The following is a 15,422-nucleotide window of genomic DNA, read 5'->3' as shown; positions in this document are numbered from 1 at the left end:
TTTATCTTCTTGATCAGTGTTCATTTCAGGAAACATCTTCCTGTAGACGTTGCAACAGCATGATGTTGTACAGGCAGTTTGGTCAATTTGAGCAAAGTTTAGCATGAGAGTTAATCAAACAAAACCAAAGGAAGGTGCGAAATTTTTAAAAATTCTCCACTAAGTCATGACGTGGTTGTGTCCTCAGACTCAGGAGCTGCATGCTTTATAATTATTACCCAAACTGTCATTTTAGTTCATTTATACCATGATCAGTGATCCTTTTTAATTCCATCTGGCATGCATTATTTTTATATAGACGCACACGTAGCTCAGCAAGCTAAACCACTGTAAAATCACTCCATTACAGGCGTCACCATAGCAACACGTTGATCAGCTGATTCAGATCAGCTGCTTCTTACAGGTGAATGAGAGACATGTGCTGCAGCTAGGCAGCGGTTGTTTTGCATCAAAAGTACATCGAGGCAAACTTAACGGATGAAGACAAGACAAAACATATGTACATGATAACCACTATTATCACTAAGTTTCATACAGTTAAATGACAATAAAACAAAATAACTTTTCATCGTTGACATTTACAGTCATTTAAATCCCACTCTCTTTTCGTGGTGAAACTCATTGGGGCTGATATTGAGCTGCCTCCATGTTTATGTCCTCAAAGTGTTTCCTGGCAGCGTTGAGTTGAACAGTGAACCAGGTTTTTCCTCCATCTCTGTCTCCCTCTGTCTCTTTGATGTGTCAGTTAAGTCGGGCAGGCAGCCATCAACTCCATCCATCAAGCTGTGAGCCGGGTGGCAGAGGGAGGATGACGGGCAGCAGGGAAGGGGCAGATGTTTAGCAGGAACTGATATGTGTTCACTTCCATGAGGGATGTCATTACGTGGCAGACAGAGAAACATGTAGCTGATTAGTGCCTTATTAAGTCAAGGACACAGGCTCGCAGTAACACACACTGCTGCCATTTAGGCTTGTGGTGCTGATGGTTTGCCAGTTGCTGACAACATGAGTGTCTCAGACAGATAGCCTCTCTTTCTCATTAACCGCCTCTCTGTTCCTCAGCTCTAAGCTCCGTTTGATACACCATAAAGCCCCCGAATCAAAACTGCTTTTGCCTTTTCAAGCGTAGTCTTCTTGTGTATGCCTAAAGGGGAAAACTCAAAGGTACATAAGGTTTGTGGATTTATGTCCCACAGAGCCCATGCTGTGTTGTGGCCAGTAAATAAAGCAGCATCTACCTGAGGGCATGTTAAGAACTGTAGGAATTGTGGAAAATGGTGTGCATGTGGGACAGAGGGCTTTAGCTCTGATCCAGGACAATGACTAAATTGGTAATGTTGAAACTCCCATCTGTGTTTTCTCCTTTAGTTGTCTCCTGTTTCCTCTGAACAATAAGCCCTTCTATAAAAATCTATATCTGCTGTGATTCACTTTGGCCTTGTCTGGCTTTCTTTATTTCCTGCGTTGTTTCATTCTGTCTGCAATTATTATCCCTTCCATGTTTAATACAGTTCAGCTTGCCACGTCATAAACTGCAGCTTTGTGTCTGCATTTAATGTGTTTAGAGTGGCTGAAGCAATAAATGGGCTCAGGGTTATGACAGCAGTGAAAAATACAGGCAGTGGTAGACCACTTAATGGACCTCGGGATGGTTCCAGTCAAATGTAATCATTCCACCAACAATACACCCTTTGAGTTAAGGAGAGATCCCATTCCCTTTGACAGTCGAGATGGAAAGTTTTCTGTGTGCAAGAGAAAATGAGAGCAGAGATTATCTGAGATACTTGGTCACTCACAAAGAGTTTTGTAGCTTATTAAACCCAGGTTTTCTTCTTCTTCTTTCTTTGTTTTGTAGCTATTGCTCTCTGCAATTCCCTGTGAAATGCAACATTAAGTGCATGGACGTAAGCAGTGAGACGATAAGCAGATTTTAACCTCTGAGATGGAGTGAAGTAAAGAGTTTACATTCATATTGCATCATCAGTTTTTTATGCACTTTTTTTTAAATCAAATATATCAGTTTTAGGAACTGGAAAATGAGTTAATCATGTAAGTATGAATCACATATTTTAACGTTTTTACCTTTGATGGAGATTTCAAATGACATTTTTTTAATGAGTGCAGCAAAATTTTGTAATGATTTAGAGAATTTTAGATGAACGTCTTCATAAAAGCAGTAACACGAGACCAGTCACTTTACAGCATAAACTGAACTAACAAGACGTTGAAGGATTTGTAATTTGCCAAAGCAGGAAATCCTAATCAAACACATAAATAAAAACAGAGGTTGAATAAAAATGAAATTGACAGTGAGGAGATGTGACCAGTATCTTCCAAACTAAATGGCTAACTCCCTCCAAATTTACTGATTCTTATTGTCACTTGAATGATCTAAATGCAAGGCTTTGCTCTGCAGCCTGTCTTCGATGCATGGATCTGTAAACTCCAGTATAGCTTTGCTGTTCTGGACAGGAAAAGTGTTGGATGGGACTCAACAGCAGAGCAAGTCAGAAGTTGACTTGTGGTGCATTTTCAGGGCTTTTTCAGTCAAACGCACAAACACATTTCACTACAAATCATCCGAAGTCTGGTACAAAAGAGTGGATTACAGTGGAAATCTTTTTGGAGTGACAGAGTTGGCATTCATGCTCACAGAGACACTGAATTTCATCAGGAAATCGACTGAAGACCAAGTGACACTGCATAATTATACAAGAGAAAAAATATCCATCTGTCTCAACCTGTTTTTGTGAGGGTGATGACATTGCAGGAAAAAAGGATGATTAAATATTTAACTGATAAAAGAATACATATATATACATACATACATATATATATATATATATATATATATATATATATATATATATATATATATATATATATATATATATGTATTCTTTTATCAGTTAAATATTTAATCATCCTTTTTTCCTGCAATGTCATAATAATAATAATAATAATAATAAATAAATAAATATATATATATATATATATATATATATATATATATATATATATATATATATATATATATATATATATATATATATATAATTATTATTATTATTATTATTATTATTATTCTTTTAGACAGCATGCATAAAAACCTAAAAATCAATAAGTAAATGAGGAGAGATAAATTAAGAAATACATGGATATATAGATAGACAGACAGACAGACAGACAGACAGACAGATAGATAGATAGATAGATAGATAGATAGATAGATAGATAGAGTTATAGTGAAAGTTATGAAATCTGACTACCAACCTATGATGCCATAATCTAAAATTATACAAGCCATTTACAGCCATCATAAACTCTAGTTCACAATGAACATTTTTTTCTCGTTTATGACATGCCTTAAGAACTTTAAAAAGTCTGGCGCCTCAGTCTTAGCTCAATTGGATCGCCTTTGATTTAGCAGACCAACACTTTTTCTGAAGCAGTACTTTTGCGTAACTCTCAGATACTGCTCTTAAATGGTTTTATTCCTATTTTGAAGATGCTCATCAAGGACCCATAAAATAAAAACACAATGTGAGCCTTAGAAATGTAGACTATTTGGGAGGTCATCAAAAGGCATGGTGTTTGTTTTCACAGCTTTACTGGTGACACACAGATTTACATCGCCATGTTTCCTTTTAAAAGGTAATTTAGTTATAAAGTCATGGATGGCAGAGAACTTCTTCTAGTTCAACCATGTCATTACTGAAAGTGTTTTATGTGTACTTAGTGTGTGTGTGTGTGGGTGAGACAGCCAAAGAGACAGTATGATTGCATGTGTGTGTGTTTCCTAAATTTTGCTGTAATAAACTTAAGCATGTGATGGCTCAAGCTTTTAACTTTCAGAAATATGTTTTTTTTTTTTTTTTTAGTCAAGGAAAGCACTTTGTGCTACTTCTTGTATAAAAAAGTGCTTCATAAATAAATTTGATTTGATTTGATTACAATTCAGCGTGCTGGAGTGTGCTCGCTTGTTGGGAAAACAGGTTTCACACTTTGCTGCAGCAATCTCCCCACATTTCCATTACTGTTATTTTCTTTAATGTCAACATGATCAATTAAAATCACAGCCAAAGCCCAAAATTATATGAAATGTAATTTATCTGAACCCAAATCTACCTAGAAAGAGATTTAAAAAAGTCTGATACAAGCAGAACTTCTAGCATTATGTACTCAGAAGTCCCCCGCCCTGCATGGCCAACCCGTCATTAGCATTAAAACTAACAAGTCGGTATGGAAGGAGACGTGCCTTGTAGTGGTTTTCCCCTCTCCTGCCTGCCTACTAGTTGCTCTCAGTTATCTCCGCCTTTGGCTGACAGTTGGAGCTGACAAGCTCTTGTGTCAAGTCCAGTTTAGCACTTGAAGGCAGACCGTGTCAGAATCACAGCCCCCCCCCCCCCCCCCCCCCCTCCTCTCTCTGGGCTGTCTTTCTCCCAAGGTGAGTCATGCCTCGTCACTACTCCTATAGAGACATAACCCATCGCGCTGTGCTGGTAGACCGCCAGCAGTTAATAGCCCTGTCGTGATTTGTCAGGGAAAATACTCATCTACTGAAGAGAGCAATCACTTAGAGCAAGGTTAGGGTGTTTATGCGTTGGAGGGGAGGTGGATGCTCCAATGTAAATCTGCACCATCATGGCGTGTCTGATCCTTGGCACGAACTGGGTGAATAGCATCTTAGATTTATACTGACTGCTTACAAAGGAGGCAGGACTCCAAAATATGAGCAATGGACTCAGATGGAACTGCATTTCTTGGAATAGCGAGGCCCTACATAAAGAAATGATGGGTTTGCATTGATGTCATGGATGGGAATGCACAAATTTCTACACAGGTTGGTGATTTTGGGTTTTCTTGCCTTCTCTCTCTTTCTAGAAGGAGTTCCTGGAAGCTAAGACTGAAAGGGACATCTTTGCCCATCTGGGTCTCGAGTACATGGAGCCTTGGCAGAGAAATGCATAGGCCTGCACTCCTCCCCGGATGGATGATACCCTGCACGTGTACATCAGCCATTATCCCATCTGCTTGCTGCTCGCAGCCTCTGCCGTGATTTGCCTTCAAACAGCTTTTGATTTCCAAATTTTCCTGTTGTTGTTGCCAATATTGTTGTTGCCGTTGTCGTCTGGATTACACGCTGATGTGTGATTCATCATTCATCACATTCGGTATTGTCTGCCAGCGAATAAACATCCTCCCGTAGCGTTGAGGCCTGCCTGCATCTAAATGTTGCAATCACAGGCAGGACAAAAAAGACAAATCAGTAGACGTACTGTAGGTTCTGCCTGGAGTACCTTCCACATGGAGGAGAGAACAAAGAAACACAGCAGCAAGATGGAGGGGAGGGGGGAGGAGGTGACCACTGAGCGAAAAGGAGGGCGAGGGAGAAAACAGGAAATGATGAGAGAAAGCGAGGGGGAAGGGGGCTGATTGTCGAGCAAAATGTTGTAATCACCCTCCTCCTGGCAGGAAAATACTCCATGTGAAGCTGAGCCAGGTCTCTGAGGAAGGGAGAGGCGGGTAATGAGCATCAGATAGAGGAGCGTTTGCGTCGCCATTTAGTCTCCATTTAAGTTTACATCCAGAAGAGATCACTTAACTGGCGTTCCTCAAACCAGAGACCCAGAGTCTCTGCTCATCGTTCCCCCTCATGAAGCCCCCCCCCCCCAGATGGTTGCCTGAAAATTGGAGGTAATCAGCTGCACCAGGAAATCGAGAAGAATTCAGATGGAAGGTAAATGAGTCCACTAACCACATGGATGGCTCTTGGCATTCGAAGCAGCTTCAGCTCTAGTGCATCAGTTATCGTGTTTCTTTGGCTTTCATAATGTTTAATGCATAACGGTCGCTTATCAAGACGTGCGTCCTTATTCTCAGCACAGCGATCCACTAATGAAGAAGCATTGTTGATCCCTTTTGGCAACGCGAGGAGGGCTGAGTTGCTCATCCAGCGATGACGAGATCTGCCCCGCTGTCATCACCCCAACCTACTTTCCCATGATGCTCAGCCCTCACTTTATCCCATGGAGCCTCAACAACAGCAGAGACAGATGAGAGGAAAGCATTTTAGACAATCACCCTATTTAAAGATCTTTAACTAGAACAGTCCAGCACTTTGAGGACTTGACCCAGGCCTTTTACCCCCCCCCCCCCCCCCCCCCCCTTTTTGGCATGTCTTTCTCTCGCTCCTGCCGTGCTGTTCTTCCTGCCTCGCCAACACAAAACAAAACTTTCGAGCTGCAGCGCTCGCACCAGGTGGAGCAAACTACCCCGGCCCAGTCTCCTGGGCTATCTCATGTTTTCACTTTAAAAAACGGGGTAAACAGCCTTTCTGTTATTTTTCTCCAGAGAGATCCCTCCGGAGCGAAATAAAAATCAAGCTGACCTCAATTCATCTACATTTGTCTGCTTTCTTTTCCCCTAATTGTTTTTCAAGTGCAAATTGGATGTCTGTTTCTGCTTTCACTCTAAAAGTAAGAAAAGACTAAATGACTTTGACACAATTTGAAAAAAAACAAAAAAACACTCTTTTTTATTTTGGTTTTTAGAAAGCACTACTATATAATCAAATATTTAAATGCAGCTTTCAGCTGTCGAGTCCTGCAACTCGCTCCCTGCGGAGTGATAGAGTACATGTCCAGAAAAACAAAACACAGAGGAAACGAATGGGCAAAAGCTTCCCACAGGAAAATTACTGCAGTGATAAATTTGTTTCAGTTGGCAGATTTTTTTTTTTTTTAAGCCTTGCATGATCTCAACTGTAATAGGTGATTCATGCTTCTGCAAAGGTACACACGCTTCAAACTGCAGATCCTACAGTGAACCACAGGCTTTGAGAAGCTAACAATGCACAAGGCTGATGCAGCGTGTTGATTAAAGGATGACTGGTTGAAAATGAACTCAAGCTAGAAAGCTACAACTCTACGCAATTCCATCCGATCTTATTTACAAGCAGGATAAAGCCTGAGATGTCATCGTCATGAGCAGGAAATCCTAAACTGTAGCAGAAGTTCTCAGTTTCACAATGTGGGCTTTTAACCAAACAAGTCAGCGCTTTATGTGTCAGAGCAAGAACCAACCACAAGGTCTGTCTTTGCTAGAGACATAAAATTGCCCAACAGATGACCCGGGAACATGAGTGGCTGTTTTTGCTCTGATTATGATGTGATGCCATTTAAAACAGACAGGATACCTAAACAGGCAAAAAGTTTATAATCCAGAACATTCTACTCAGATATTGTGATCAAGTTCGTTCTTTTTGCCATCATAAACTTCATATTTAATAACTGTTTTTATGAATTGAAGACATTTATCACTGTACATTATCATCCTTTTAGCTAGAATACTGTGAAACACAAATCTAACAGCATGTGATCATCTTGGCTGATTGGAATGACATCAAATTTGTGAAAATTAGGCAAAATGTTTATTTGCATGACATTTTATGACTAATTAAATTTTATTCAATTATGCAGATAAAGCCACAACTCCGAGTGCTAAAGCTCACCTGCCTCTCGACACGCCTCGGTATCTCCTCTAAACTGCCAGGCAGCTTTGGCTTAAAGGACCTAAAGGAGCGATGCTTGATGTAGATGAAGAATAAAGATGACTCCGCAGTTGGTCTAATAGAATATGACAGGGACAATGCAAGACTCGCTGGGCATTGGTAAGGTAAACAAATAACAAATAGAACTTATGTTTCAAGATGTTTGAGCACTGCCCCCAAGCGTGTTGCAGCGAAGTAAAACAGGTAGTCACACATGTCTGGAGGCTTGTCTGTATTTAGAGTTGCTCCAGCTTTCAGGGTTTCTTTAGCTTGATCATCCAAAGATACCTGGAAGTGTTGAGCCTGGTTGCTTGTTCTTTCTTCCAGATGTCAAGGAACTGTCCTCATATTTGACAGATGTTTTATAAGACACGAGAAAAAATATTTGAAGTGGCGCAATACAACTTTACTTATTTATATGTATGAATCCTGTGTCCTTGCTTGGATCAGTCTAACCCCTGCATGATCCTGGTTCTATGCCATTACGTTACCCATGCATATGCTGTAAGAAACCACATTTATTATAATGGATAAGTGAGAAATCTCCCACTAAAGCAAACTGGTTTAGGGTCATCATGGTATGTTTTCTTGTAGAAACTTTAAAACCACAAGAAGCTTCACTCCATCAAGAAACAAACATCTTTCTTTTTTTTAATTTGGACTCCATGCTTTCTTTTTAATATTTTCACATTCCATTTAATACTTGGAAACATTATGCTGGTTTACATGTGGACCTATTTTCCCTCTGTTATTTGTATTGCTATATGTCCATGCTGGATGTGCAGACCGAAGTTGTACTCAGTTTTGTTTTGTTTTTGATGTTTGTAAATCAGACAGGAAATACATCAATAAATAAAAACCTTGAGGTAAAATAAAACTATGATTGATACTAGACATATAGAAAACTATTCTATATTAAGTTAAAAGGGATTATTACACATTTTCTCTGATGGATTTGTAATCTCCATGGTAGTAAAATATATATATATATAAATACATATAAGATCTTTCTGATCATTCATTTTCTTAACCATTTAGTCAAGTTCATGGTAGCAGGGAAGCTGCTGGTCTAGAACAGCAGAGTGGGCTACAGGTTGCCAGTCCATCACAGGGCCAACACAGAGAGAGAAACAAGCATTCACACACACACACACACACTCAGGCTACTTTCCACTTTACTATAAAATGAAAAAACTTAATCTTTGTTGCTAAAATCAACAAACTAACAATACATTATAGTTCTTGTTGTGTTTAGCTGCATAAAACAGCTCAAGTTCTGTGAAGTCATTATTGTAACGACTGGTTTCTGCAGGTGATGTTGATCTCAAGCCTCAGATCCAACTCATTTGTTTATCCTTCACTTTCAGCCAATCACACGTGGCTATTTTTCATGCAAAGCTTTGCCTTTGGCTCCTCTGTTTTGCAACCGCTGCCATTTTTTTTCTTTCTCTTTTGCATGCTTGACGTCTGAGGTCTGACTGAGATGACAGATGTGTGAATAAATGAAAAATTGCTTGCAGGAATTTGCATAAAAGTGCTTGATTTGCTGACAAAAATGTATTTTGCCATCCAATCACTTTTCATTTTTACCTATGCAATCATTTCCATTCCCTTAGTTCTCTTTCAGTGACATCCCAGCGCCTAAAGCCTTCAATCATTTCCAGCGGATATCCATTCTTTTAACTCAGGTGGATCCATTACTGTACTTCACACAAAAAGCCTTATGTGAACATCTTGATGGTATATGTCAACATGGTTTCACTAATTTGCAACTTTGCAAGCTCACTCCTGACCTTTTAGTAAACATGAGTGCTGTCTTACATACATGCATGGTCTGGTGAAAGGTCCAGCTGAATGCTACTCCAAAGGAACTCCAAAATAAAAAAAAGATTGTTGTCTCACTAAACTGGTTCCAGTGTGAAGCCCAATTTGGAGTCACTTATTTCTATTTTGACTTCCAAAGCACAGGTTCCAAGACTGGAAAACAGCAACCAGAGCAGTTAGAATAGCTAAACCACCACATTTAAAAATCCAGAGCAGATGTAGCATTTAGTCTGCTTGGTTCAGGGGAGAATGATTAAAAGATGTTTGAACTCCCTGATGTAAAGTCAAAGCAGCAGAAAAAAAAAAAAAAAAAGAGCTCAGCATTCCTCCTATGTTGTTGATTTCACCATTTGAAGCTGATTCTTTAAAATTATTTGCAGCTATGTTTTTTTTGTTTTAGATTATGGTGGATTATTTCGGAGTCAGCTGGTGTTTATTAAACACCAAGACCCATAACCTCCTCCAACTGCTCCCCAGACGCTGAAACATGGCAGCACGCTGCTTTCTAGTGCATCAAGAGATGGGTCAAATGCAGAACTGAATTTCACAATCTGGTTTGATAAAGTAAAAATTATTATTATTATTATTATTATTATTGTTATTATTATTATTATTGTAAACACAAGTTCAATAAAGTTGGGATGTTTTGTAAAATGTAAATTTAGAACAGAATACAATGATCTGCAAACTCCTTTAAGCTATATTTAGTTAAAAATGCCTTATGTAACTTTTTCACCTCAAAGCGCTGCGTTCCAGACTTGTTTGATGACACAATGACATCTGTCATGTGCCTTTCTGGAGCCGCTGCTTCCCAGTGGCGTTCCAGGACTCAGGACTGTACCATATGACTTTTTTTTTTTTTAAGGACGGAGCGTGACGTTGCAGTATGAGATCCTTTTGACACACTAGAACATATAGGACCACTGTGATCGTAGTGACCCTGTTCATTTCTCAAACAGGAGAAAATATGGCATCTTTGGAATTTTCATCACTGCAAGAGAAAACATAAACTGCATACACACATTCATTGAAGCCAGTGTAATTAGTGTTTGTTTAGTGGGATGAAGAAATCTGTGGTTAGTTGTTTCACTTACAGTTTTGAATACACACATAAGGGGAGTCACCATTCTCCAAGTGGTTGCAACATTTATTAATCATTCTGAAAGCACCAGCTGCCACTGTGTGACTGGTTGACAAAAACTGACCGTGTGGTCACACAAAGGAACAGTGGTTGCAGCCTGAATCCTCCAACTTCAATGTGGTTGCCAACATTCTAAATGTGTTAGCGTATCTATAATAAACCATCCTGAAAGATTCAGAGACGTATATTTATCAGTTTCCATGCAGTGTCAAGCTTCATTATCCATTCCTAAAGCAGTAGCAGCCAGTGAGCTTGCCCTCTAACATATTAAATGTTCAACAAAGTCAGATTGGGGGTTGAAGAAGAAGACTGGCCACTAACGTTACTCTCCTCCTGTGCCACTTTGGATTGTGATTTTAAATTCAATTCTAAACTCTCTTTGGCGGTAAGCAGGCATGAAAATGAAAAAGCTCTTTGTTTTGTTCTTTTTTGTGCCATTAAATGAAAAGTCTTGAAGAAGAAAAGGAAAATGCAGTTTGGATGATACATTGTTAATTTTATTTATGAGTCAAAGAATCCAGCTATGACCTTGCAACGATAACGTGTTTTTGCTAATGCGTTTTCAAATTTGACATTTTGAATTCATTTTTGGTAACTTTGTTTAGAGGGAAGAAGAAATCTGGAGTTAGTTGGGCATCTTCTGAAAATGAAACCTTAAATGTCCTTTTCTTTAGCATTTAATTAAAGCTGGGGTAGGTAATGTTTGGGGAGCTAGCAAGAGGTGAAAGTAGCACCCTGTCTTGGCTCCTCCCCCTCTGGTTTTACTCCTTGCATCATCCAAGGCTTTTTTCTTACCTCTGCCAAGGAGGTTATGTTTTTACTGGTGTTTGTCTGTTTGTGTTCAAGATAACTCAAAAAGTTATGGAACAGAGTTTGATTAAATTTTCAGGGATTGTTGGAAATGGGAAAAGGAAGAACTGATTTTACTTTGGTGGCGCTCCTGATCACTGTTTGGATCCAGAAATTTTGAAATGCCGTGACGGAGGTTTACACTAGAGGTGCTTCTCTAGTTTGCAGCTTTTTCCCCCAACGATAAATAAATAAACCGAGCCGGGTCGGGGAAATCCTTCCTGCATTTTTTCAGCCGTGAAGAAGCTTCCGAAAAACAATAAATGAACAACTTCAATTCGGCCCGAACGTTTGGATTGGTCAGAGTTTTTATAGATTTACAGTAAACTGAGGGGTCTATATTTCTTATTGTTTATGATTACAGAATGTACAAACTACTATCAGGATGAGGAACCACTTCACCCAGATTAAAAAAGAAATGTCTGAGCAAGATTACCTACCCCAGCTTTAAGTTGCAAATCCAGATGTTTTAAAGAAGAAAATTAAAATGCTGTTTGGATTATTTATGATTCATTTTTTTTGTAAAAAAAAAAAAAAACAAACAAAAAAAAAAAACAAAAGACAAGAAGTAGGTATGTTCATAAAATGAAAAAAAGGATGTCCGTTGATGCATTTTCATTTGAATTATGATACAGAATGGCTTCCGTAATAAATGTGCCAGTTAATCAACAAAATGGAAGTTAATGTGGTCGGGCCAATTCAGCTCTCATTATTTGCTGCTAGGCCTCGTTTTTGGCATTACTTTTTATTAAAGTCCCTGTCCGCTGAAAATCAGACATTTTTATTATGTCTACACATTTATAAGGTGCTTATTACTGTGTTAAAGTTAGCAAAATCCGGCACTGATGCAGCAATTCTGTTTTCAGTCCTTCAGTCTGTAGAACACCACGTATAGTCCTCAAAGGTCCGTAGTGGCCTCTGTAGGCTGCATATTAGAGCTCTGCATGTGGGCTTCTGATCCTTGGAGGAGACATGGTTGCATTTGCAAGAAGCACTCATCAAGGCATACTTTTCAATCTCTTTATTCTGCACTCAAACTCATTAATGTACATGCTTGCATAGTCGCTGTGTTGCAGTGTAAGTATATCGATATCTACATTTTCATTGAGGCATTTTTTTTGCTTGTTTTGTTGTTTTTGATGTTGTCGCCACTTATGTTCTCAGTTTCATTTCTCATTGGGCTCCAATGAGAGTTTACCTTAGTTTTTTGTTTATTAGTTTTTTACAGAGGCTATTAAGTTTCTCTACAGGTCCATCACCTGTACTTTCTGTTGTAGTTGTAATGCTGTTGTAGCTGCCTTTGGTATCTTTCTTCTTTTTCTGCTCCTCACTGTCTCTCATTTCTTGTTTGGTCCTGTATGGGACAGTATTAAAATGTAACTTAAAAAGAGGCAAAGCAAATGTGTTTTGCATGTGGCTGCTAGACCATCTTTCTGCTGTCATGGTGCCAGACAAGAGAAGTCATTGAAAAAATAAGCAGTCATTTTGGTTTGAACTGGTCCCTTCCTCGCCAGATAAATTGGGTTTTTGGCAAAGCTGAAATTAGAGTAACTTGAGCAGATTCACTGCAGGTCATAGAAATATCCTGACCTGGGGAAAATAAACAAAACAAGATATGTAACTGCCCCTTTCAAATGACTTCAAAACTTCCTATTTGATCATATGAAACAAACCATCTGCAATGTCTGGTTTAATTAAAGTTGCAGGGCAATCAAATGCTGCAATTCAGCCTCCTCCAGTCTGATGTGAAAATGATTATTTCAACAATTCACGCAGAGAATAGCAGCAGTGATGTTAGAATGACTAATGCGAGCATTCAAGACAAAAAACAACTTCCAGAGGACAGAAAATAACCTACATGAATTTGTAGCTCCTGTGAAAGTGGAAAGTGGAACCTTTTTGCTTCATGTCTCATAACTCATCCATGGATACATTACAATGTAAATTGACATAAGGTCATTCTACAGCTCTGTCAATTTGTCACCGCATGCGTTATGAGGTTGACTGAGGGTGCTGATAATATGAGGACAGGTTTGCATTGATAGGAAGCGCTCAAAGATTAATGGGTGACTCTTTGAGGAGGACACATGTACCCGAGGGAGCTTGCATCAGACATAAGGTTTCTCTAGAGATGTTCTGATGATAGAATAGGAAGTGCCACTTTCCTCTCAAAGTTACATCAACAGGGGTCATGGCGAACCACGAGTGTGTGTGCAATGCCAATGAGTGTGCAGATATACAGTTATTCTTTTAAAGGTGAGAGCAAGCATCTGTGAATGAAGACAGTTCATTAACCAACAACTGTTGCAGCGTTTAACCTCAGCTTTCACCTCTTGCATATTTATTCTTTCATGTCAACACATCCAACAAGTGAAAATGGAAGAGGCTTAAATAGACGGAGAGCAAATGCTGATAAAGTCTGGAACGAGATCCATGAGCAAACTTTCTCTCGTATTGTATCAGAAGACAGTGATTTATTGGCTGTGCTGTAGAGGCTTAAATGCAAGTGTTGGGGCCAGTCAAAGAGGAGAAAGTGACAGAATAAGGACAATGTGCGTTCTTGCCTCTCAAGGTCTGTCACAACATGAATCTGCTAGAAGTGAAGAAGAAGTGCAGAGACATCTGCTTTAAATGGTCATTAAAGCGCCTCATCGTTTTAAGTATGAGTAAATATGTAAAATATATTAAGGAAATGTCCATAAAACACAAACTAGTCATTTCAACTGCCTTAAAAACTAAACTTTAAACTACAAATAATCCACACAGATTTCTTTAATAGGAAAGACAAACCCCAGTTGACATCTCATGACTTTCAGAGTCAGTTTGCCGATTTGGGAGGGATGCATTTGGGATGTCATTCGGGAGAGCAGGTGAAAAATTGTGCAATGACTTCCAGCAAACTTTAATCTGAGGTGACCTGCTCCTTTCATGATAAATGACCTACATCCTTGATTTCAGGGAGAATGGGTGGTATCGAAGCCCGTGTGTCCTCCTCCACAGGTGGCAGAGGAGTGGGAGGAAGAATCAAAGAGGATGAGGAGGAGGAGATTGGCCATCTGCTGCAACATTTCACCACTTTCCATTTTATTCTGTGCTTTCTGCTTTGTGTGAAAGCAGCAGGAGAGGTTTTGATCTGGTTGTCTTTGTGCAGTGTGATGGTGTTCAAATGCAGCTTTCAATCCAGGAGCTAAAAGACACTTTTAATGTTTCTGCGTGGTTCCATGTGCTTGTGCAAGTTTTACATAACTCCGCCCACATCTCACCTGTCTGTTTTCTTTTCTTTAAGGGCATGCTATTGCTTATAAAGTACTTGTAGAAAAGGTCAAGAAATAGCTAGCTTTTCAGTCTGATGTAAAGATGTAGGGACAGATTAGTGGCGTTGAGGAAAACAAGCACAATGTTGAAATAAAAAAAAAAAAAAAAAAAAAAAAAAAAAAATCCAAACAAGAAAAACTTGTACTTGAAACAAAATGGATATTAAGCCTTTGATACCCTAAGAACTAAACAGTATGAGTAGTGCTTCCACTTTACTTTTGGATACCCGTGGGTACATCATGTATTTGATAATCAGAATAAACAGTCAGAGAGAAGAAATGTGTATGCCATGTGCATCTTCATTTTCACCATTACTATAAGAATCCTCAGTTGTGTCTGGGTGAGTGACAACTGTACAAATACAGATGTTGTTTTTTTTTTTCGTTGGAAGATTCAGTTGCTATGGTACCAAAAGGTACAAAAAAAAGTACATAAGGTTGAAAAAATAAAGGACGTAACTCAGACTTTGGTACAACAAAATAAAGTCCACCCATTCAAAATCTGCAGACTGTAAGGGTGTAACAGTAAGTGTATTGATTTTCAGATTATTGCGTGCAGAACGTTTGGTACAGAACAGAGGAAGGTACATGGTAGACAAACTGCCTTGCACATGCTTGCTCTGTAAACGGCTGCATTGTGTGCAGCCCAGCCTCTGACTGGCTAACGGGCGATATTGCTAGTAATAGTTTCATGGAGAAACCAGAGCAACCTTGTGATAACTTCCAGTTACTGTACATCAAG

The 15,422-nt window shown here is 39.1% G+C and overlaps 1 protein-coding gene across 1 annotated transcript in view; it reads left to right on the top strand.

Moving 5' to 3' along the window:
- Nucleotides 1-4,971, top strand: part of dntt (deoxynucleotidyltransferase, terminal) — a gene marked incomplete at both ends in the record, with an annotated part of 136,870 nt that extends 131,899 nt beyond the window's left edge. The window contains one exon of the mRNA XM_079249223.1: nt 4,885-4,971. Coding sequence (XP_079105349.1) covers nt 4,885-4,971 — 87 coding nt within the window. The remainder of the gene's footprint in view (nt 1-4,884) is intronic.
- Nucleotides 4,972-15,422: the final 10,451 nt, after the last annotated feature.

This window comes from Telmatherina bonti (assembly GCF_933228915.1).
Source record: "Telmatherina bonti genome assembly, chromosome: 11".
Lineage (NCBI taxonomy): Eukaryota > Metazoa > Chordata > Actinopteri > Atheriniformes > Telmatherinidae > Telmatherina > Telmatherina bonti.
This window is presented reverse-complemented; position numbering and strand designations above follow the sequence as displayed.